The 23,472-nt window shown below is 33.7% G+C and overlaps 2 protein-coding genes and 1 non-coding gene across 3 annotated transcripts; 1 reads left to right on the top strand and 2 right to left on the bottom strand.

Annotated features, from left to right (window-relative positions):
- The first annotated feature begins 710 nt into the window (after window positions 1–710).
- On the top strand, window positions 711–2,030 carry LOC142598116 (tubulin beta chain-like). Its single transcript, XM_075735077.1, has 2 exons — window positions 711–1,232; window positions 1,881–2,030. Exons 1-2 carry the CDS (start codon window positions 711–713, stop codon window positions 2,028–2,030), a joined length of 672 nt encoding a protein of 223 aa, XP_075591192.1.
- Window positions 2,031–12,689: 10,659 nt separating this feature from the next.
- On the bottom strand, window positions 12,690–21,233 carry LOC142598115 (putative ATP-dependent RNA helicase DHX35 homolog). The gene is made up of 2 exons (XM_075735076.1): window positions 19,941–21,233; window positions 12,690–12,725 (listed from the first exon to the last, which is right to left on the bottom strand). The coding sequence occupies exons 1-2, from the start codon at window positions 21,231–21,233 to the stop codon at window positions 12,690–12,692; spliced, it is 1,329 nt and encodes a 442-aa protein (XP_075591191.1).
- An 86-nt stretch (window positions 21,234–21,319) lies between these two features.
- TRNAM-CAU (transfer RNA methionine (anticodon CAU)) lies at window positions 21,320–21,391 on the bottom strand. Its single transcript has one exon. It is a non-coding gene; the product is annotated as a tRNA-Met (tRNA).
- Between the last annotated feature and the right edge of the window lie 2,081 nt (window positions 21,392–23,472).

Genomic DNA, 23,472 nt, shown 5'->3' with positions numbered 1-23,472 from the left:
CAATCAAATAACGGAATCTATTGAGGTATGTGTATTTCTATACATTTTGCGATAGGTATTAAAAACGGAAGCTCAATCTCAGTTTGTGACTAACGTAGAGCAAACTGAGCAAACTATTATTACGTTGAATGATCAATTGAACGCGTTAGAAAGTGGTATGTTTGTCATTAATTGTACTTGCGTTTTAGAATTTTTGAGTTTAAGCAATTATTATGAAAGTTCGATAAAAAAAGTGGAAGAATCGATTGAAATATACAACAAAGTGTTGGGATTGAGTATTTTAGAAGGTAAAACCCAAACAGATTCGTACTGTTTAGAAATCAACCCTTACGATCAAATGATATACAAAAACAAATTAAAACTAATTTTTTCAAAAGAATTCGAATCAACACTTGAGCGGTTCAAATACAATTTGATTTCGATTCAGCCGGAAATACCAAACTCGATAATCATCCAAAAACGTTGCGAAGAAAACTCAGATGACTTAGCACTTAATGTGGCTTTGGCCAGGCTCACATATAAAAGTTACTGAAGAGCGAAAAATAATTTTGTTCGACTTTAATAATTAGCTAAAGTAAAAAAAATAATAATTGAAATTCAGTCAATTTTTGCTTTGAATGATTTAGATTAAAGTCTTAATTCAAAAATTCAGTAGAACAAAAATTCGCGCAGTGCACACAATTGTTAAAGTGCTAAAATACTCAATTTAAATGAGAGAAATTATTCAAATACAAGCAGGGCAATGCGGAAACCAAATTGGAACAAAATTTTGGGAAGTAATTGCTGATGAGCACGGTATTGACGGCCGCGGAACGTACAGAGGTGGCAATGATTTGCAGATGGAACGCATAAATGTATTTTTTAACGAATCGCACAATGGAAGATTTGTACCCCGTGCCGTTCTGGTAGATTTAGAGCCTGGAACCATGGACAGTATCCGCGCCGGTCCTTTCGGAGAACTTTTTAGACCAGATAATTTTATCTTCGGACAGTCAGGAGCTGGAAATAACTGGGCTAAAGGATTTTATACGGATGGAGCATACCTGATTCAAGAAGTTATGGATGTAATCCGAAGAGACGTAGAAAGCTGCGAGTGCTTACAAGGTTTTCAGATCGTACATTCTTTAGGAGGAGGCACGGGTTCTGGTATGGGAACCTTGTTGATCAACAAAATTCGTTCAGAATACCCCGATAGAATTATTGAGTCTTTTAGCGTTTTTCCGTCTCCTAAAGTTAGCGACACCGTTGTAGAGCCCTATAACGCTACTTTGAGTGTGCATCAACTGGTTGAAAACACTGAATTTGTAAATACTTTGGATAACGAAGCACTTTATGATATTTGCTTTAGAACATTGAAGTTAACTACGCCCACGTATGGTGATTTGAACCATTTGGTCAGTGCCGCTATGAGCGGGGTCACGTGTTGTTTGCGTTTTCCAGGTCAGCTTAACTCAGATTTAAGAAAACTAGCGGTTAACTTGATTCCGTTTCCTAGATTGCATTTCTTCATGGTAGGGTTTGCGCCTTTAACGAGTCGTGGGTCTCAACCATACCGAAACTTAACTGTATCCGAAATAGCTTCTCAAGTATTCGATGCAGGCAACATGATGTGCGCAGGTGATCCGCGAAATGGTCGTTATTTAACTACGTCAGTTCTGTTTAGAGGAAAGGTATGTACTAAGGACGTTGATACTGAAATGCACAAAATCCAGGAGAAATATTCTGACTCATTCGTTGAATGGATTCCTTCCAACATTAAAACTGCTATTTGTGACATTCCACCAAAAGGTTTACGTATGAGTGCAACATTTGTCGGAAACTCGACCAGTATTCAAGAAGTATTTAAAAGAGTATCTGATCAATTCGCTTTAATGTTTAAGCGAAAAGCTTTTTTGCACTGGTATCTTGGAGAAGGTATGGAAGAATTAGAGTTTACTGAAGCAGACAGCAATTTGGCGGACTTGATTGCCGAGTACGATCAATATCAAGGCGCAACAGCTCAAGTGATAAATGATATTCATGATTTTTAATGCTTAGTCAATGTTGTTAAAGTTTTATTTTTTAGATTTGGCTTTTTACCAATACGTATATTATCATTCAAATTTAAATAGACCAATATTTAATCGTTTATTCATATCTGTGTAGTTTAGTGAGAATTTGTTTAGTTCAAAGAGAACTAGTTTATTTGAATTGTCGCTATGTATTTGGAATTACACTCTCCCATGAAAAGAAATTCGCTGTTGTCTGCTAAATAAACCGAAGCTTCCTGATAAAAATTAACTTTAGTACTGGGGTTGATTTCAAACACGTTTTCTCCCAAAACCAATTCAACACGGCCGGACTCGTACTCAACAAAGTCTCCTATGTAACCTTCGGGAAAATCATAAATAGAAGTGAGAGGATTATTTGGATCTTTTTGCTCTAAATTTGTTTCATAGTACTTATAAGCTCCGGATTTGCTGTTGTTTAAATTGTTAGCATTATACAGGTCTGACTCAGCGCTTAGAGTCCTGTCAATGGGTTTATTAAATTGATTTTCAATTTTTTCAATGTCGAGAGAAGGCAGCTGGGATGGTAGCTGAATTATGTTCCAGTTAATTTTACCAGCAACGTTAGGTTGAAACAAATTACACGAGTTTTGTGTTTGTACATCTTTCTGGTCGTCAACGTCTGTTTTTTTACAGGACTGTTTGTCGTCGGACTCTGAAAAATAGGGAATTAACAGTGGCGTGTACATATATATTTTCGACAAGTCAGACTGGTCTCTAATTCCTAGTTCGTGAAATTTATAAGACTTGATGCTAGTTTCGTCATTTTCTTTTACATAAGCCAGATTATTAGAGGATTTATCGAGAACAACCAATTTAGGGTGAAACTGTTTGTTGTTGAAAGACAAATTGAAGTTCTGCGAACCTTGATTTTTTTGTTCCAGCCTTCTGGCCAGAATAGACTGCAAATTAGTAGAGTCATTACTTGGACTTTCAAGAGAGTTTGGATTAGTATTTGGTAAATATTGGCTATTCGCAGAACTAAAATTGGAACTTTTAGGTACAAACCGAATTCTTGCTTTTGGCTTGATGCTGCTAAAAGACGGAACAGTTGTGTCTGCTTTGGGTATCAGAGATTTTAGAGAACTTGTTCTCAAAAATTCTAAATAGTTTTGTGAAAAAACAACATACCTGGAATTTCTAACGTTTTTTTGCGATCTGGGTTTTCATCATTATTATTAGAGTCATTACGCATTTATTCCGAATTAAAAAAATTTCACTTTAGTCGCAGAAACGGCGCGGTTGGATTTATGTGTTTTTTTGGCAATTTTTTTGGCTAAATTAAATAAAAATAATATAGAAAATATAGATTTATAGCTAGGCATTATATTTAATGATTTGGTAGAGATTTTTTATAGTTTTTTTGGAATTATTTGGAACCATAAAATAAATGGCAATGAATTCGATGTTTTTGCAGCCGCGGTTTGCGCTACAACGTGCAATCGAATTAACATTAGTCGGCCAAACAACAGAAGCATTTGAAACTCTGCATAATACTTTGTTTGACAAGAGATTTCGAAATACAAACTGGGAAGCAAATGTTCAAGAGGATGTAATGACGAAATACCTCGAATTAGCTGTTCGTTTGGACAGTGTAAAAGCGTGTCGTGAAGTTTTGGGTCAGTACCGAAATTTATGTCAGCATTCCATAGCAACAATTCCCATTTTGGAAGGTGTTTTGCTGAAGTTTCGAGCTGCTGGAGAAAAGCTCGTTGCAGAACAAAGCAACAACAACGCCGAAATCGAGACTGCATTACGTATTTGCATGGAAGTGTACAAATGCATAATTGACTTGATTCGTACGACTCCCGGGCTTCGGAGTTTGTACCACTCTACGATTAGACAAGCGATGAATATGTGTTGCAAGTACGATTTGAAATACGAATTTAGACGTTTTTGCGACGTAGTCCGATCTCAGTACCAACTCATTATCAAGTTGAAGCCTAGAATCAACGACAAGGCTTGCCATACAAACGTAGAAATGTTGAAACTACCCCAGGTTCACATTCAGTCCAGAATTATACAGTTGAAATGCGCGTATAAACTCAAAATATGGCGTGAAGTCAAATGCGCGATAGACGATTTGTATTATTTGGGAGTAATAGACGTTTTCAACTCGAATTCGAATTCATACATTCCAAACCAAACTTTAGCGTTTGAAGCACTGAATTCTTACTATGCTTATTTGGCAGCTTACTACTACAAGGGAAATTTTTTTTTGGTACACGCAGTTGCAATGCTACGCTGGATAAGCCACATTGACCAATACCATACCGATTTGCAAGAACAAGATAAACAATTGTTCTTCAGTTTGTTAGCTATCGTTATACTGGCTGTTCCAATTGAGTCTAACTCGCACAGCAAGATTTCTAAACTCGACATCAATATTCGCAAGCACGACGCTTCCTTGTTATCGCTCTACACAATTCCAGAACGTGACCAACTAATTAACATGATCGAGTCCAAAGGTATTCTCAACAAAATATTCCCAGAGGTCCGAGAATTGTTCAACCTTATAGAAAATAGTGATTCGTTTGACATATCGGTTCCTACTAGGGCTTTTAGCATGCTGCCAACTATTTACGAACTATTTAGGTCTGCTCGTTTCAAAACAGCTTTGGCCTTATGCCAAACAGATTTTAATTACTTTGAAAATTTGAAGCTTTATTACGAAGCGCTACTCAAGCAGGTGTTCTTACGCAAGACAGTTTTGAAATGCGCTAAGATTTACTCAACAATGAATTTGTCGCAGTTAAAGGAAAAACTATCAACCAGTGATTTGTACAAACCACATCAAGTTCAGTTCGAGTTGCTTCGAATGGCAGAAGAACAGTTGATTGATATTCACATTGATTCACAAAAGTCTGCAATCAAATTTAATAACGAGTCGTCAAACGATCTCCACAAGAATATATTGAGAAATATTATTAATATTAGCAGCAACTTGTTCCGCTTCATTTTAACAAATGATAAGGAAGAAACTGATAGCGTTGACAAAAAATTAGAGCTCCAAAACCAGGTTGAAAAAGAACAAGAAGCCTTCAACAAGCGCAGACTCGAATATGAAGCAACCCGTGTCAAAGTTGAGAAATACAACCAAAAGTACAACGATTTACAGCAAAAAGCTATATTCCAAAAGGCTCAGCAAGTCAACGACGCAGAAGACAAAAAAGCTGCCGAACTCAAAAAAGAAATTGAAAACAACAAGCTCATCCGCGAAGCAGAAGCCAGAAAATTGCAGTGCGCTTCTCTCGCATTGATCAAAATGAAAGCTATTGTTCAAGCACTTGGAACAACTCCAGAGAAGTTCATGATTCATGATATTCCGCTTTCCCAGGTAACCACCCAGCGCTTAGTTAGTCAGGTCATCACTTTACAAGCGTTTGGGCAAGCAATTAAAAACTATACTTCTAAAGTTGTAGAAAAAGAAAAGAAAACTGTCATTAAAAAACATAAAATTATTGATTATACGGCTAGAGCTATTCGCCAACTGAAAGAAAATAAATTGGACACCCTTGAAAAGCCACTTGCTGAGTTTAAACAAACTCGAATCGAAACTATCAACAAAATCATTCAGAAATTACACGAAAGTATTGCAGACAAAAATGAGTTTGTAGAAGATAAAGTACCACTTATATTGGAGTACATTTATCAAAATTCTGATTGAACCACGTTACATAAACCAGCGTTTTCAAGTTTTAGTTTTTTCATTATTATCTTTTTTTTCCAAAATACTTTATTCACAAGTCGCAAGCGCGCGAAATGCTCGTACAAGTCAGTGTTTGACGTCTCTAATCATGTATTTGTGCACAAAGCCGCATAGGTAGTTATTTGAATTTACATTATAAAATATATTTCATGAAAATGAAACTACGTTATTTATAACATGACAAGTTTACAACTGAACATATTGAGAAAAAAAACTTAACTAACTAGAGCACATATATATGGAATTAAATTTTTTTTTTCATGAGAAGGTGGGATTGATGTGAAACGTGTCTGATTTTGCGATCTTCCTTGGCTCTAGATCTGATGATTCTACTGTGGATAGCGCAGGAAATGCAGTGGATTTGCTTGATGTATGTTTTTGGTATGTTGTAACCTTCAATTATACTGTTTTCTCTGATATCGTTTCGGCTACCAATATCGACCATGTTTCTAACATTAAATCTCTTGATAGCTTTGTCCTTTGGAACGCATCTTCCGCAGTTAACACATCTTACTGCACGTACGTGGCCGCAGTTCTTTTTAGAACGTCCATTATTTCTTCTTTTAGAAGCCATAGTAAGATTTCGACTTGGTATTAATAAATTTTATTTACTGTTATGTCTAATTTTCAAAAACCCATAAATTAGCCTTTCAATTTTTAGTTATTGCGCTAAATATTTATATTAATTTATATAATATTCCGCTTATTTTAACGCTATTTATATGTATCCCGCGACAGGCTTTTTGTAATAAATATTACTTATGAGTTTGGTTTTGATTTTATTTACTCTTGAGCACTGAAGTATAATAAGCGGAATATGAATCACAATATCGACTTTTACTATATTGTGCCGGCCGTCTAATTACAAATTTCACGTGTTTCGGATGTAAATCTTAAAAATTTTCTAAATGCTTTTCGAAGCTGCTATGTTTTTAATTTTTATAAAGCGCATTTAATGATTTTTTTGATATGGTTCCATTTAAGTATGTCTTACTAGCCTTGCCATTGGCTTATAAACATACGTTACAACTGTGCAAAAAAAGCTTAATTACTCGTATTAGTTATATCATTCAACGCACGGTGGAATCTGGAGTTGGCTTGTCTGATCTAGAAGCTTTGTATTATAAAGTTTTACATAAAGAGGCTGTATCTTATAAAAGCTTGGACATCGTGAAATTGTCCAAATTTATTTCACTTCTAGGTTATACATTTGAATCAAATCCAGGTATAACTTGGGCAGAAAATTTAACAGTAATTTCTAACAGGGTTTGTGACATTATTAAGTATGAACGCCAAATTGAACGTCTTGACAAGCTGAAAGCACCAATATCGACCATGATGAACGATTTAATTTTTGCTATAGGCCTATGTGACAAAGATTTACTGTTCGATACAGTAATTTCAGAATATTTTGATGAACAGAAATGTATGATCGATGGGTCTAAGTTTGGGCTTAATGGCGTTGTATCTTTTGCTCAAACTCCAGTTAAACCGTGGAATTTGTCACTTGAACCGAAATTCGATATAAATAAGGATAGCCCAGACTTTGCCCGTTATTTAGTTTATTATCGTGCAATAATCAAAATTTATGAGCTCGACAAGTATGTGTCAAAAAAATTAAATTATGATAACATGAATGAGCAATATGAGCGTATTATCTTAGAAGCATTAGAATCGCCGTCGTTCAACAAGCAATACCCTGGATGGAATTTAATCGGGATAGTGAACTCTATTTTCTATACAAAAAATCTAAAAGTCTCAGATGAAGATCTTATTAAAAATAACAATTCTATTGAGTTAGCGCATATTAACGTCACAGATTCTAAATACGAACGTGTAATCAGCCCAGCTCAATATGACTTTATTGTTTCTAGAATTGTGGACTTGCTGTCGACAAATTTTTTTGTACTTGAGAGCGCTGAAAAATCGTCAATGCTAAAATCAAAAAACAATTTACATACTTTCAGCACATTTCCATTTTCAGCATATCAAACAACACTTCAAAAAGAAGTTAGTAATCGAATTTGGACGAAACTCACTACTGAAAATCACCCATTGCTTAATAAACTTTTAATTTTAATAGTTGAAAGTTTACATAATGAGATAAACCAAATCAATCCGACAGAATTTCGAAGTGCGCTCGAATTATTAATTCAAACCATAGTTGAAGAAACTATTTTGATGGTAAGGTACCCAGAAAATCTTATAGAGTTAATTACAACCATTATCAATGACCTGCTTTATAGGTATACTAAATCCTATCTAGCCGTGACAGAAAATGAATCATACTCCCTTATTAGAATGATAAGAAACGCAATTGAAAACTATTTGGTTTATGATGCAGTAAACAAAAAAGATAAAAAATCAGCATTAGATTTCCCTACGGTAATGCGATTACCGTTACTTACAGTACATTCAGACAATGATTGTAACTTTATAGTTACTATTCGGGGAACAGAACACTTTCAAGAATGGGTTAAAGATATGGAAGCATGGTTAACCCCTTCAGCTATAATAAATAATATTAAGTTACACAAACAAGTCGAGGAAACTAGTTTAGCGACAGTCTATCATATACAGAATTTTATTTTAAATGAGTATGAAAAACAGCGGTGTAGTTTAAAGCAAACTTACAATGTTACTTTCACCGGTCACTCTCTAGGAGGTGGATTAGCAATTAACTTAGCAGCCTACTACGATTTCTTAGAAACAGATAGAAAGCCAAAAGTTGATGCTATTGCGTTTGCGCCTTTAAAAATTTATGACGAAAATTCATATCAATACGTATTTAACAAAATACCAATAAAAGTTATATACAATGAGTCTGACCCAGTTCGAACATTACCGTGTAATGTTAAGTCAAACGTATCTCATATTTTAACGAGTGATTTTAGTTATAGTGAATTTGTGCCGTATAAAGACGCTTATGTGTTTCCTTTGCGTTATGAAATTCAAAAGCCTGAATCCAAAAAAATGAAAAATCTATTTTCGAATAAAGCAGAATCAACTGAGTTTGCATGTGTATCACCGTTCCAAGGAGAGATTGTCGCTGCTCATACATGCTCAATAGCTTGTAAGTTAAGTGAAGCTTGCATTAATTATCGTTGGGCGTGCGATGACTGCCCTGGAGTTAGTTTGAAAACTGAGTAAACCTGGTCGATTAGTTGCTAATTATTGAAAATGGGTCAGCTTCAATGATAAAATCTACAATCTTTGAATTAGCAAAATAACTATTTTTCTCAAAGACAAAGAAGTCAAATACAGCTTTGGTTTCAAACATTGAATTACACGGAATTGTTTTAGTAGATAAAGTTTGATCATTACTTATAATACTTAATGTTAAACTACGGCAACCAAACCCAGCAAGATTGTGTTGACTTTCAGATTCAGACAATTTACGACTTATGAACTTAGCTAGCCATTTGTGGGTGATTTTTAAATAATTACTACCATATGACAAACTATCTTGAAAAGAAAAGTTTCGACTTGTACAAGTATGAATCAAAATATCTTCAGTACTATTTACAATTGAATGACAGTTTTCCAGACTATTAATAGCGTTTACTGAAAACACTATTAATGGCTGAACTAGTTCGATTATTCGCATTAAACTTGCAATGTGTGCTTCTACAAGTTGAGGTATTAATATTTGATTATCGATGGTCATGTAGTCAGTTAAATCATTTACATCTATTGAGGAATCGAGTAACTCAACTAACAATACAGGTGAACGTAAATGATGAGTTATGTATAATATACTGTTTTTGTTGTTAGTATGCTCGCAGTATTGTGGAAAGTAACCACAGCCAGATACGAAATCTTCAAACCCACCTGTAACTGGATATAAAATTTCTTTAATTAACCCAGTAGGAAATTGACTCTTTAGCTCAGAACAAGAATAAGGTTGCGATTCGATATGAGAATATATATTTTTAGAACTATAAAGTTCAGCACATAAGCTTTCGGCATATTGTTTGGCCACGGCATCTAGTTCTTTTATTGTATTTTGTGCTGTTGGAAGTGTTTCTTTTGTGCCCCACGAATACGCAACTTGTTGACTGCCAGTATGCAAGGATATCGTTAAAAGAAATCTGTTTCGACTGTAAAACTTTTGTAAAAATCGACTAGTTAATGTTTTAGAGTGGAACTTGTTAAAAATCGGAAAGTCTCTATTTGGGTCTCTAGCATATTCTTCCCTAGTATTGTTAAAGTATCCAATAGGATTAGAAAAAATAGCTATCACTAGTTTCCGTGACAGTAACAAGCTTTCAATATAACGGTTGTTGTAATTAAGTTCGTTTAACAAGTACTCGATTAATCGAATACAAACAAGACTACCGAACTTTTCATTTCCATGTATACTGCAATTGACAAATAATTTATTTGAGTCGTTGTTTCCAAGATAAACGATTGGTATTATGCACTCTTCTGAACCGCAGAAATGGTTATCGAATTTGTATGATTGTAAACTAAAAAACTGAGCTGCAGCAGCACTGCCGCCAGATAGACTATTTACATAACTTATAGTTTCGGCGTAGTCTAGTAAGTTTGATAGACACGCTAGATATAGAAAAAGATTATATAGCTTAAGAAAAATATGCTGCATTATATTTCTTTTTGGAATTTAAAAAACTAGTCCAGTGGTTGTATTTAAATTAATACATTGAGTTTCAATTGTTTTATAGTTTGGGCTAACTGGAATAAGGTATTTTTTAATTAACAATATTAGAGTACCGCTTTGAAATAAATTTCGTTCTGTCACGAAAATTTTATTAATACCTTAGAATTCGTATTCTTTAACTCACCAAATGCAACACACTCTAGAAATACACAAATTCAAATCTAATCCTCTATTGCAGAGAAAGCAATTTTTGGTTACTGTAAACCACCACGGAAAGCCCGTTTTCAGCAGAGCCCAAATTCGCGAAGAAATATCTAAAATTTACAATGTCAACGATGTTAACCGTATCGTTATAAGTGGATTTGTCACTAAATTTGGTAGAGGAGAATCACTAGGATTTGGCCGAATTTATGACTCCGCTGCAGCTGCCAAAAAATTTGAAAATAAACATATTTTAACTCGATTAGGTATTATAGAAAAGACTACTGCAGTAAACAGACGCCAAAAGAAAGATATCAAAAACAAGAGAAAGAAGGTCAGAGGTGTTGCTAAGGCTAAGATCGGTGGCACAGGCAAATGAATTAAAGTTTTATTTGTTTTATAACTATGTAGTGTTTATTATTTTATTGTTTTTATTTAACTTTATAACTTAGGCTTGGGATAGTTTTTTCAAGGCTGAGCAAACTTTAAATAGTAAAGTTTAGCTGCAGATTTTTAATTTTCTCGTCAATTCATAGTTCGGTAAGTTTTTCAGCGTTTGAGTTAAAACTGACAAATCTTTTTTTTCAAACGCGATGGAATAAATTGCCTGCAGCATCGGGTAGTTTGATATTGTGTTGCGCATGCTCAAATAATTGTACAGCAATCGACAGGTCTCGTGAGCTTGCAGTTTCATGTTTTTTAGAACAATTTTTTCCACGTGGGACCAGTCGCGGTTTTCAAGTGGCAAAGACGCAAACTCTTTGGCACACTTGACGGTGCGGCCTCCAATTGCAGTTGTGAATAAATCAGGGAATCCACAGCTTTCTAAATATATCTGTGAGTCTTCTTCTTTGATAAGTTCAGTTACAAATTTTCTAACCTCATTCAAAGATATCCTGAGTATCATAGCTAGTGTGTTCGAACCAAGATTCATGGCAAGACAAAACCCATATGCTAATACGTAAATATTTTTCATAGCTCCACACACTTCCAAAGCTTTTACAGTCGGAACTAGTCTTATTTTAAAAGTTTCTAGACTAAGCAGCGAGCCCCAAAGCTTCCCAGACTCTTCTTCAGCATAACCAATGTTAGTTTCACAAATTTCGCTCTTAGCTATTTCAAAAGCCACGTTTGCCCCACTTAAAGCTGAGCATGGTATTTGTAAAATTTGTTCTATGACAGTTGAAAACGTGATAATTTCTTCTTGAGTTTTGTCGAATCCTTTAATAATAGATAATGCTTTTGCTTTTTTGGACACAAAAGGTTTGCAGTCAGAGATGACTGAACGCGCATACTGGTTGGGAACTCCGAAGATGATTAAATCAGCATCCGTTACACACTCTGCTAGTTCGTTCGACGCGAATAAATTGCTTTCCAATTTTACATCTGGAAGATATATGGGATTTTCGTGATGTTCATTGATCCAGTCCGCAAGATAAACGTTTTTAGCTGTTTTTTCAGGAAAGGTCCATAGTTTGACTTGCTGATTGAACTTATCGCTTTTTTTAACGTTTATGGAAACGATATTAGCGAGTGTGGTTCCAAAACTTCCTCCTCCAATAACACAAACTGAAAGCTTAGTCATAGATATATTTTATATTATACACACTAAAAACATTATGACAAAAGCTCTTGAAAATAGCTTAAACTATGTTTTAATGAGCTAGTTATTAACGAAAAAATACTCATAGCAACTGTAATAAATAACGATGGCCATATTGCTTTAGATCATTTAAAGACATGAAAAATTTAATTTGTTCGAACGTCATTGTTGAATTTGCATTAATCTAATTTTTACTTAAAGTTAAACGAGCAAATACCTCTAAAATAATTGAATAACGAAAATGTTTGATGAGAAATTATGTCAAAAAAAAATTATAGCCAATCAAAGCGCGTTACATTTACGTTTCTACGTAAATTAAACAGTTATGTAAACCACTGTAAATAGTTTAAGCTTAAGAATTTTTTTTATTTTAAGACAAATTAAAACAACTTTTTCAAATAACAAATAATAACTTTGCATCAAGAATCATTGATGCTAACCAATAATACATTCCCTAACAAAGAAACTACAAATCTGTCCAATGACGCGTTAAATTCGAATGTAGTTCTATTCCCAACCTTCAACAGCAGCACTACAGAAACACTTTTATTAAAAGATAAGAAAAATGCAAACAAAGATACATCTACACCAGGTAACAATAATTCGATTTGGAAGTGGGAAAAGGACGAAGCAGATGAAGTAACGCTTGATCTAGATAATCAGCTTAGTTACAAACCCTTATCAGAGCAAAAAATAATTGAACAGCTAAAAAGTTTAATTAACTACGAAATTGACGATTGTGAGCTGGAGGACGATAATAATGAAAACTTCGACGAAAACTCGTTAGCAACTGAACCCTCATTTTCGCTAAACACTTATTTCGACGATCTTTCGGAGGAAAATTTGCGTAACAGTCAGATAATTAAGACATTCACTTTGCTCAAATATTGTGAAAAAATTTTTACCTATTTCAAAGAAGATTTCGTCGAAGTTAAAAAACAATTAAAACAAGGAATCGCTTATTTAAAGGATTACCAGTCCAACTTGGAAAATTTTGAAGTTCCATTGCAGGCTACAATTACGAACAATAAAAAAAAACTAAACTGTATTACAGGAAATTATGAAAAATTGCGTCAAGCCGTTGCAATTCAAAACCGTAATTTGCATCAGCTCGATTGCATATACAAAAACATGGATTTGATAATAAACGATGCAGATGGACGAGAATTTCTAGAAAATTTCGCTAAAGAAAACACAGAATGCGGAAAAATCAAGTCTGTCGTCGATTTAATTTGTTTGTTCACAGAAGACACCTGCGAGCCCAAACTACGAGAAACGTATTTAGCGCAAAATGCGACTTGCAGTGAAGACGAAGATGATCATCGCGTTCGCTTCCCTGTTGTAATCGTTAAGCCGCCAGAAATTGTGGAGGCGTTGTATAAGAATCCCAATATAATTACATTGCTCAATGACAGACTTTTTTATTTAGCTTTCCTAATGCGAAATTAGTTGTACACTAAATGAGATATTTCACGTATACAGCGACAAATTTTCAAACTTATAGTCCAGAATCGAATGAGATTGACAGCTGTTGACATATTCTCTCAACGTTTTAGTTTCTCGTATTGTTTTTGTGAAATCATCGCTTAGGAGATTGATCACATTTACAATATTTAAAAGCTCAGGTTTGTCGAATTCGCGTTCTTTAATACTATATTCAAAATTGGCATTTCGTCCGCCGAATTTGGATTGTTGTAAAAGCAGCGAAAAAAGATTTTTTGTATGCAAATCAGAAAGTGAGTACAAATTAGAGACTTTATGATAACTAAATTTGATTTGCACAAGCTCAGGCATTACGGTCACTGATTTTTTGTCATGCAATTCGAGCAAAAGTATCGGATGTTCATACATATTGTTCATGTTTTTGAGTTGTTTGTAGACTCTATGAGTGGCTAAAGACGTATAAAAATCACCAAAGGATTTTCTCTCCACAACAATGGCGCTAGATAACACGTAATCTCCATGTTTAAGAACTTGTATGGTATTATTAAATAAAGACTGACTGAGCGTTAGAGGCAAACTAGACCGCATCTCTCGCGCATCGATCAGTATTGTATAAAGCGCTTTTAACTGAGGCACCCATGGTTTGGAAACATCAAATCCTATCTCTTGAAGTGCAGACATTCTGCTTGCAACAGAATTATTTTGACTAAACTTTTTCAAATAATGTTTCAATGGAACTTCGTTACTCGAAATAATGTACGAAAGTTTCATTTGAAGAGAATCTATTAGGTGTGCGGCCTCAATCTGCTTCTCTATATAATTACTGTCAACAATCTGTTTTACTTTTTTTTCGTAATTAGTGAACAGCTCAGCGTTGCGATTTTTCTGACTTACCAATTGCTCCACGTCATTTGTCAGTATAAAAATATTGATTTGGTTTCCTTCCCACCCATTAAAATCGAACAATTCTAATATGAAGAGTCTTAAGCTAGTTATATCCTTATACTGTGGAAATATAAACACAATGTTTCGTAATTTGGACAAGTCTAGTACTTCAATATCTTCGCGTGAATATTCTTCAAATTTAAAAAATAAAGCTTTAACTGATGATTTGAACCATTCCATAAACTGCTGGATCTCTTTTTTATTCACAGAATTATCGAGCAAGTCAATCTTGATGTTTTTGTAATTCTCAACAGAAAACCCTCTCGACGAAAAAACTATAGTGTTTTCTGATGCTAACTGATCTTTTATTTTTTTCCATATCTTTATGCTTTCAACCGCGGCTAGTTTTGCAAGTTTGTAAATTAAGTTGGCTGATTGAAATTTAGTCCAACCTCTGTTTAGTTCGAAGTCTATGTGAATTTCGCTTAAAAAAAAAAAAGGATCGCGAGTTTTAAGCAGATAAAGCAAACGTTGAAAGCTCAAATAAACACTTTGTGAACTCATAGTTTCAATGGATTTCTTTGCCAATTTTTTAATCAAGTCTTCAATTATAACCACTTCTTTCAAAGTTTCTATTTTAGTATATGACGTTTTGAACAGTTTTTTTGTTTTGTTCACATAATGAAAGTTTAAGATAGGGTCGTCAACATGAATCGTATAAATGAATAAACTATCTTTTTTCAACGATTGAATCATAGACAAAATGTAATTAACTTCGACCTGCCCGTCATAATTAATAATGCAAGAAGTGCAACAATTACGTAAACTAAACAAAACATATTTCAAAGTGTTATCTCTGTTTAGAAATGCACAGTCCAAAATTACATAATGTGATGTAAGATCTTTAGTCTCTTCTTGTATGTGTATAAGAAATTCTAAAACGTTAACGAACCTAACTTTATTTGTTGTATACAATTTTAATTGTTTTACAGATTCATTTTTATCTTTTTCATAAATATATCTTCTTTTGCTGCCAATATAAGATAAATCTGAGTTAGATTGATTATCGTTCGATATGATTTGATTATTTAGAGTCACTTTATTTAGCGACTTGGAAATAGACGTGTTGAGTCTTTGTTCATAATTAAGTTGCAGTTTTTCTTTATAAACTGTGTTGTGCACAATCACTACTACACATTCTGCAATATAGTTTGAAATATTGTTTATAATAAAATTTGGTACGGTGATATTACAAAATTCTAAACCTGAAAGAAAAACCATCGACTCATTGAGCTTATCAATCTTATTGAAAACAACATTTACACTATCTTTTTCAATGCCCATTAAAATATCCTAATTTTTTCTCTTTTTTCTTATCGCCAATTAAACACATGCTAAATAGAAATTTAAATAAGAACCCTAGTAAAGAATAACTAAATCGGAGCAAATCTTAAAGGTTTTAAAATACAATTTTCAAGAGTTTTATTTTACTTTCAGCGATCTGATGCGTCGCTTCGCAAATTAATATACGCATATTTAAATATTATTAGAGAACATTCAAGCACATAGCTTTTTATAATCGCACAATCAATTGATCTAATTAAAATTACCGATCTAAACAAAAAATTATCGTAAAAAGTTCATTTTATAACAATGACTAAATAACTAAACATATAACTCCGCAGAAAATAACAATAAAGCGCGGGAGTCAAAGCACACACGTGTGCATGTCTGACTAAACTCTAGAATAGTATCTATGGAGAATAATGAATGTTCGTCTATTTATATAAATAATAATGAAGAATCATACAGAACGTCAAATGTAGGATCAATAAACAACAAAAATTATAACTTTTCAAATTATAACAATCAGGCATCAATGAAATATAGTACATGTGAAAACGCAAATTGGTTCGCTATGAACGAGATGTCAAGTCATCACAAGAGAGGTAGATTAAGCAAGCCAGATATTCATAATCCTGGGCCTAACGCAATGTAAGTATTATCAACACTTAAAATTATTACCATCTACCTTGAAACGTAGCTGCACCATAATTATAAGTATACAATTATTTCTTTGGAACTTAACACTATCTTTTAGGTGGAATAACATATCCCAATCGATGAGCCCAATGCAACAATATGCAAATTTACAATCACCCATGAAAAACGCAATACCAAACAAAATTCCAGAAGGACGAGTAGTAGGCGTCTACTTTGATAAACAAAGAAGAATATGGCGAGCCAACTGGAGAGAAAACGGGCAAGGAAAGCGAAAAACAAAAAATTTCAGTGTTGAAGATTATGGGTTTGAAGAAGCTAGGCGCATGGCGATCCAATATCGGATACTAAAACTTCAAGAGGCATCAAAAAAATTTAATAACGATAATATTTGTGATAGTATCTCTAAAAATAACTCGAGTATGGACTCTATTGATGCATTAACGGCATATTCGAGTCCTACTAGCAATAGTTATCTGTGCAACAATCTTGAAGGAAAGCCAAAACGACGTAAGAAAAACATGAATTCTCATTCTTTTGACTTGATTCAACCACAAAAACAACTATTTGATTACATGCAATCGTATGAAACAAATATGGATATTCCGCATTTAATTAATAACCCGTCTTACGTTATGAAGACGCAAACATATCCTAACTATAATATGGTATATGCACCAATGGTATACAATTTAGACAATTCACTGTATCCAACAACCACCTCTGGAATGGAATTTTATTATTATGATCGAAATTGTGAAAACGTTATGCCCATAAAATCCAATTTGCAAGTAAATAACTATGAAGCAAATTTACAAACGTACAAACTACCTGAAAAGAATATTTCCTTAATTGAAGTGGATTCAATCAAAAACTTCACTCCCGCAGATTCAAACGCTTTGTTAGACACAGCGTTCGGCCCTCACATATTGGCAGCCGAAACATATGGATAGTTATAAAGTTTAGTTAGATTATTATAAGATACGTAGAAACAGTTGCTTTAGCCACCTCGTTGCTATCAAGCCATTCGTTACGAATCGAAATCGCAAAAAAAAAAACGCATTATTGCCTAAGAATAATTTTAGTAACGCACCTTGCTAATCAGCAGTAATCTCATATCGCTACGTAGAAGAAACAATTATCTTGTATATTATTAGATCAATCATAATCAAATAGTAATAGTAATAGTGATCTATTTTCACAGTTTAATAAAGAAGTATATTTCATAATCGGTAAATTAGTTATAGTTAATTAAAAGATGTAGTTACCTAATGATAAATTAGATTTTTATAATAGAAATAATTAATATGCATAGCATCAATTATATAACAATAGCGATCCTGTAAAAACGAGTGTAAATCTCAACAACAGTTAGCAAATGAAAAACAAAATATAAAAGCCAGATGCAATAAATCGTTATTTTATGAGTGGAATTCCTGAGTCATTTCTTTAAATTAATATAACGCCATTTAAAATAAAGTGCAACCATGAGAAACGCGGTTAAGAGTATTATTAGTGTCCATAAAGCCTTAACTCTATTGATTCTTCTGCTGTAAGCGGTGGTCAATTCTTTTGCTGAATTACTAAAAAACGTAAACTTTGATGCACTTACACGATCTTTTCGCTGTTTAGCAAGGCAGTATTTTCGAGATTAGCAATGTAGGGAGCCTGTTGTTTGACGAGTCGATGAAGTTCATCGATAATATTAGACGTCTGAGAATATGTGTGTTTACAATACTTACTGATTCAAGATCGTGCCTAATGTCGTAAAAATGATTTTTCTCGGGTTCGATAACGACGACGACGTTATCACTTACAGGCGTAGATACAATGTTTTTCCTATTCAAAACCAGAGGAGAAGAGCTCAATGATCTATTAATGTTGTCTTTGTGACACATTAAATCAATTACGGTAGAACGCATGTTATTAAGCTCTCTAATTATATTCTGCATTTCAGCTTCAAGTTTATTATAACCTAGACGCAGTCTGACAGAAGTCACCTGCTTGACCTGAATTAGTCGAATTTTTTGTTCTTCTTTAAGCATTTCAGTAACTGCGAAAGAAGCTTCGTCTAAAATTTCCTGCAGGTTTTCTTTTTCCTTTTGACTCAGTTCAGTGCCCGTAATCAGTAACAACGCTTCTTTTAATTTTGCATTTTTTTCTCCTGCAGTATTAATGGCTTCAGCAAAACAATTCAAAACATCCCCCTCATTATCGGTGTTGCTCATTATTAGTGTAAATCTCTGTGAAAGTCTCAAACTGATTTTCACATTATTAACAGCATGCCAATAGACAAAATTAATGTTGAAATTATTTAAGGTAAAAAAAAATTTTATTAAATCATTATCAGGTTTGGCCGAGCTCGTTAAAAGCATCAGGGAGAGCAGTGATATACTTAATATAAACATAATTAGTTTCAATAATTTGATAATACACAAGATTTTTTGGATTTGGGGTCGAGAACAATCTAAAAACACACGAGTTGTGGATTCGCAATTCACTCTGTGTTTCGTTTGACAGATAGACTACTTTTTTTTCGTTGTTTTGAAACGAAGTCGAGGCTCGAGCAAGTTTACTTCTAAAAGAATCCACAAGCAAATTAATCATCTTGCTGTCGAAATCTTCACGGGACAAGTTATTTGTTTTAATGGAGGCGAAACCACTTTGAATATATTGGTTGTTAATCAAGTATTTAGAAAATTGCGGTTTTCCTAGTATTATTTTTTTGATATCTTTGATAATGTGTTCACAATCTTGAAACCAGGCCGAAGGGTAGCCAAACCGCGTGTAAAATTCAGTCTCTACACGGAAATATTTCCAAGAATAGTATAAATTTAAAAGAGACAAATGGTCACTGTTTCTGTCGAGAATAGCGCGTCTGTCGGCAAGTACTTTATCAGAGCCGTTGGTATTGAACCAGTCTACTTCGAGAAACAGCATAGATGCTAAGATAATTGCTTCTGATAAAATTTCTGGATATGCCAACGTGCTAGTTGCAATTAGTAGAGCCAATTCGTATGGAAGCGGCAGCAATGAAACTAGATAACCTTTTTCCGTTAAATCTTTATTTTCATTTAAAATACCGTTTTCGTGCATCACTTTGGAAGCTGTGATAAATTTTGTATCAGACGGTTTGGACAATAAATGTAACTGTGTGATTAGCACGACAATGTCTTTACTTAGTTTAACTTCTTTGTCTTTCGTCTGTGTAAAAGACTGTTTGATTCGTAGCAATTGAATAATGAAATCAACAACATCAATTCTCAGCAATTCAGGCAGGGGAAGCTCGTCAAAATTGTTGTAGTCTTTTTCAGAGTACAAACGAAAAACATGCCCAACTCTGACTCTTCCCGTTCGTCCTGCTCTTTGAATAGCCATGGATTTTGTAATTGGGACTTCTTTTAAACAATTGTTAAACATCATTTTAACGTAGCCAGAGTCAACTACAACGCAGACATTCGGCACGGTTAGTGAAGTTTCCGCTATGTTTGTGGACAAAACGATTCGCTGCGTAGCAACATCATCAGGTGTTTGGTATATTTTTTGTTGTTCAGATATCGACTGAGATCCGTACAGTAACAGGATGTCAAAATTTCTTGCAAAAAAATTATCGAAAATGTAATTTATTTCCAGATCGATATCACTGTCGATCAAAAGGTCAATCAAGTCAGAACTGCATGGCAAATTTGTAGTATCATTAATAGAATTTAAAATAGAAGCTAGTTCATCGTATGTAAATTCACATATTGATTGCAAATAAACGATTTTAGCGTGATCTTCTTGTATTTCTACAAATGTTGCCATGAAATCTACATGATCGTCAAATATCTTTTTTAATTCTCGTACGATTTTTATGTTATTGCACAATTGGGCTAATTCTTCTAAGTAATATTCAAGAGAAGCTTTGACGGAATTTAAAAAATCTATACCGCTACCAAACACTAGAACGTTACCTTCATTATACAGTTTCAAACTCTTAAACACGTGAGACACACTTTCTCTTATCAGATCTTCCACGGGTAAAGCAGTATGATGTATGATTCGCTCGTAAAGTTTTGCAGAGATAAAAAGAGTTGAAACTGTTAACGTTCTTTTATTGAAAAAATTTTCATTTTTATAATATGAAATAAAACTCTCAGCGTCGATAGTGGCGCTCATAACGATGAGCTTTGGTCGGATTTCGGGATTAAGAGTTAACATATAATACATCATCATCAAAAGCAAATCGATCCTAACATTTCGTTCATGCGCTTCATCAATAATAATCACACTGTATTTGGGAAGACTGGCAAATCCATTAGCAGCCCAGAGCTGAAGCAACTCCATAAAAAAAATACCATCGGTTGCATACACTAGTTTAGTTTCTTTTGCAACTTTGTTATCAAATCTCACGCGATAACCAACAAGATTTGGGACTTGACTAGCTGGCAAATTAAATCGGCTGCGAATTTCTGGATCTTGACTCAACGTCTTAGAAACGTGTTTCGCTAGAGAAACAGCAGCGAGTCTTCTAGGTTGAGTGACAATAATGTTTGAGTTTTCGAAATTTCTAAGAATAAGGTGAGGAATAATCGACGATTTACCACACCCTGTGTCACCTTGCAGAATTAACACATCATTCCGTTTTAACAACCGCACAAATTGGTCTTCATATTTAAAACAACCAAGTATCTCGCCATTTTCTGTTTTAGAAACCCAACGATGTCTACATTTTTTTTGCATAAATACAAGAATTCATCTTCAAAAGGTTAAACAGCATCTCTCCAAATATTCAAGACCTAACATTTAAAAAATAAAAATAAAATAAGTAGCACCACTTCGTTTCGATCGAAGGACCTTTGGGTTATGGGCCCAACACTCTACCACTGAGCTATGATGCTGAAAACTATAACATTTCATTTTCTTATACGGAAACTTTTCTTTGTGTATTATCGTCTAAGTGTATTATTTTTATACATAAGTTTTACAATTGGTCCAAAAAATAAAATAAACAACTTTCAAAATGCTCGATGCGCGAAAATTCCAGACTTGCAAGATTTTTAGTATTAGGCATTTCGTTAATTCTTTTGATCGACATAATAAGAGATGATCAGTTGAATGACACGGATAGATATAATAAACACAGCCACTTGGACTACTTTACTTCCCACAAGTTTTGCGTTGATCCCAAATTCACAGCTGTAAATGTCCACGAATCTAACTCGGTAGAGCTGACAGCAAATCACGGAAGAAAACTAGATGAGAGTTCGACATTTTTTGCTTTAGAGAATAATCGTTGGAGTAGTATCGGGCCTGATTTTAACTTCAAAAAAACAGTAAATAAAAAATTGGTTTATGTAAATAATTTCGGTGTATTTGCAGTGCAAACACACCAATTAACTGATGAACAATGCAACATTCTAAACTTATTCGCCATCAATGAACTAGAGGCTGAATACAAACCGCGTCTCAAAGAAATTTTAAAGCAATATGAACTACAAAACGAATGGGTTTTACCTAACTGTCCTTTCCAAAAAATAGATTGTAATTTCATTACATTTCATAATAATCATAAAATAGTCTCAGCCTTTTCGCCTTGTGCAAACCCCTTACAAAGTACACTATCTAGTCAGGCGGTATTTTTTTATGAAACATCTATTTATAACAAAGGATTTATTCACGCATTTAATCTAGTTTCTCAAGTTCACACTACAATTCCAATACAATCATACAATATTAGCAAAGAAAATCGCATACTATCTAAGGAAAACCTACGTACATCAGTTTTGAATACCCTAAACAATGTCAATAGAATGATGCTTAATCCTATAACTTCTAGCTACCTAATAACGCAAGGAAAATATTTGTTTTCGCTAAAAAGAGTTGAAAGTGTATTGACAATCAAACAGTTTCATTATTCAAAACAAAAACTACGTTTCAAAAATGCGTATATCGTAGACAATGTGAAAGACGTGATATACTTCCGATCTGAAGATTTCAACGCCAAAATCTATATAGTCTTTATGTTACATTTGATTTTCGCACAAAGCAAACTATTCATTATCGATATGGTGTTTCAAAAAAGTTATCTTATTAAATTCACGAACTGATTGTTTAAAACCGTGCACCAAACTTTCACAAACAAAATGCGATTCGCAAACAAGCCTTGAATAAAAATTTGAAAAAATTTCCTTTGGTGAAAAAAACGCAAACATGGTTCTTACGCGAAAAACTGAAAAAAAACAAAAAAAAGCTAAAGATGATAACTTGTCTACTATAAAAAAAGTAACAAAGTTTCATGACAACTCGAGTATAAATAAAAGTTTTCGCAAACAGGATTTTGTACAATCAAAAAAAAAAAACTCGCCTAGAACGCGAAATAACAATCGTACAGAAGTTAAAGTAAATTTTGGAAAAGCCAATGTCAAAGACAGAGGTCTAAGTGAAGAGGATAGCTCTATAGCCAACGAGAGTGAATTGACGGATTCAAAAGATTACAGCCCAAGCAGAAATAGAAATCAAGATTTTGCTACTAATACCCACGATCGATCTAAATCAAGCAATTCACTATCTGTGAAAAACCATAGCTTTTTGAACAAACCAAGTTTTTCTGAGTCGATTGTCGAGAAGTTCAAGACTGCTTTTATTAGTTCTATTGAATCTCCAAGTGTCTTAATTAATTCTACACTTTCTGACATATATAGACTAATATAAGTTAATTACAAAAAATATTTTTTATCGATACAAACTTATAATCTAGATTAATATATTATAATACTAGTACACACAAAGTGTGAGTTTAATTCAAAGTTTACTGCTTGATTATTGTTTTCGGTTTAGGAATGATAAGAAACTCCAAATTATATGTCGCTTGTGTTTATTTTTTAAACTCTAGCTTATGGGCTAATGGGGAAGCTATAAATAAAGAAACTCTTATAAAAGACCCCATGTTATCAGATTCACAACCGTTAGATACATCGGA

Source organism: Dermatophagoides farinae, unplaced genomic scaffold, assembly GCF_024713945.1.
Source record: "Dermatophagoides farinae isolate YC_2012a unplaced genomic scaffold, ASM2471394v1 contig7, whole genome shotgun sequence".
Lineage (NCBI taxonomy): Eukaryota > Metazoa > Arthropoda > Arachnida > Sarcoptiformes > Pyroglyphidae > Dermatophagoides > Dermatophagoides farinae.
This window is presented reverse-complemented; position numbering and strand designations above follow the sequence as displayed.

Coding starts and splice junctions, on each gene's coding strand:
- LOC142598116 (XM_075735077.1), top strand. CDS start 711: ATGAGAGAAATTATTCAAATACAAGCAGGGCAATGCGGAAACCAAATT. Junction 1,233..1,880: donor GCGTTTTTCCGTCTCCTAAA/GTTAGCGACACC, acceptor TTAATGTTTAAG/CGAAAAGCTTTTTTGCACTG.
- LOC142598115 (XM_075735076.1), bottom strand. CDS start 21,233: ATGCAAAAAAAATGTAGACATCGTTGGGTTTCTAAAACAGAAAATGGC. Junction 12,726..19,940: donor TTGTAGTTGACTCTGGCTAC/GTTAAAATGATG, acceptor TTTTAATAAAAG/TGTTTCTGTAGTGCTGCTGT.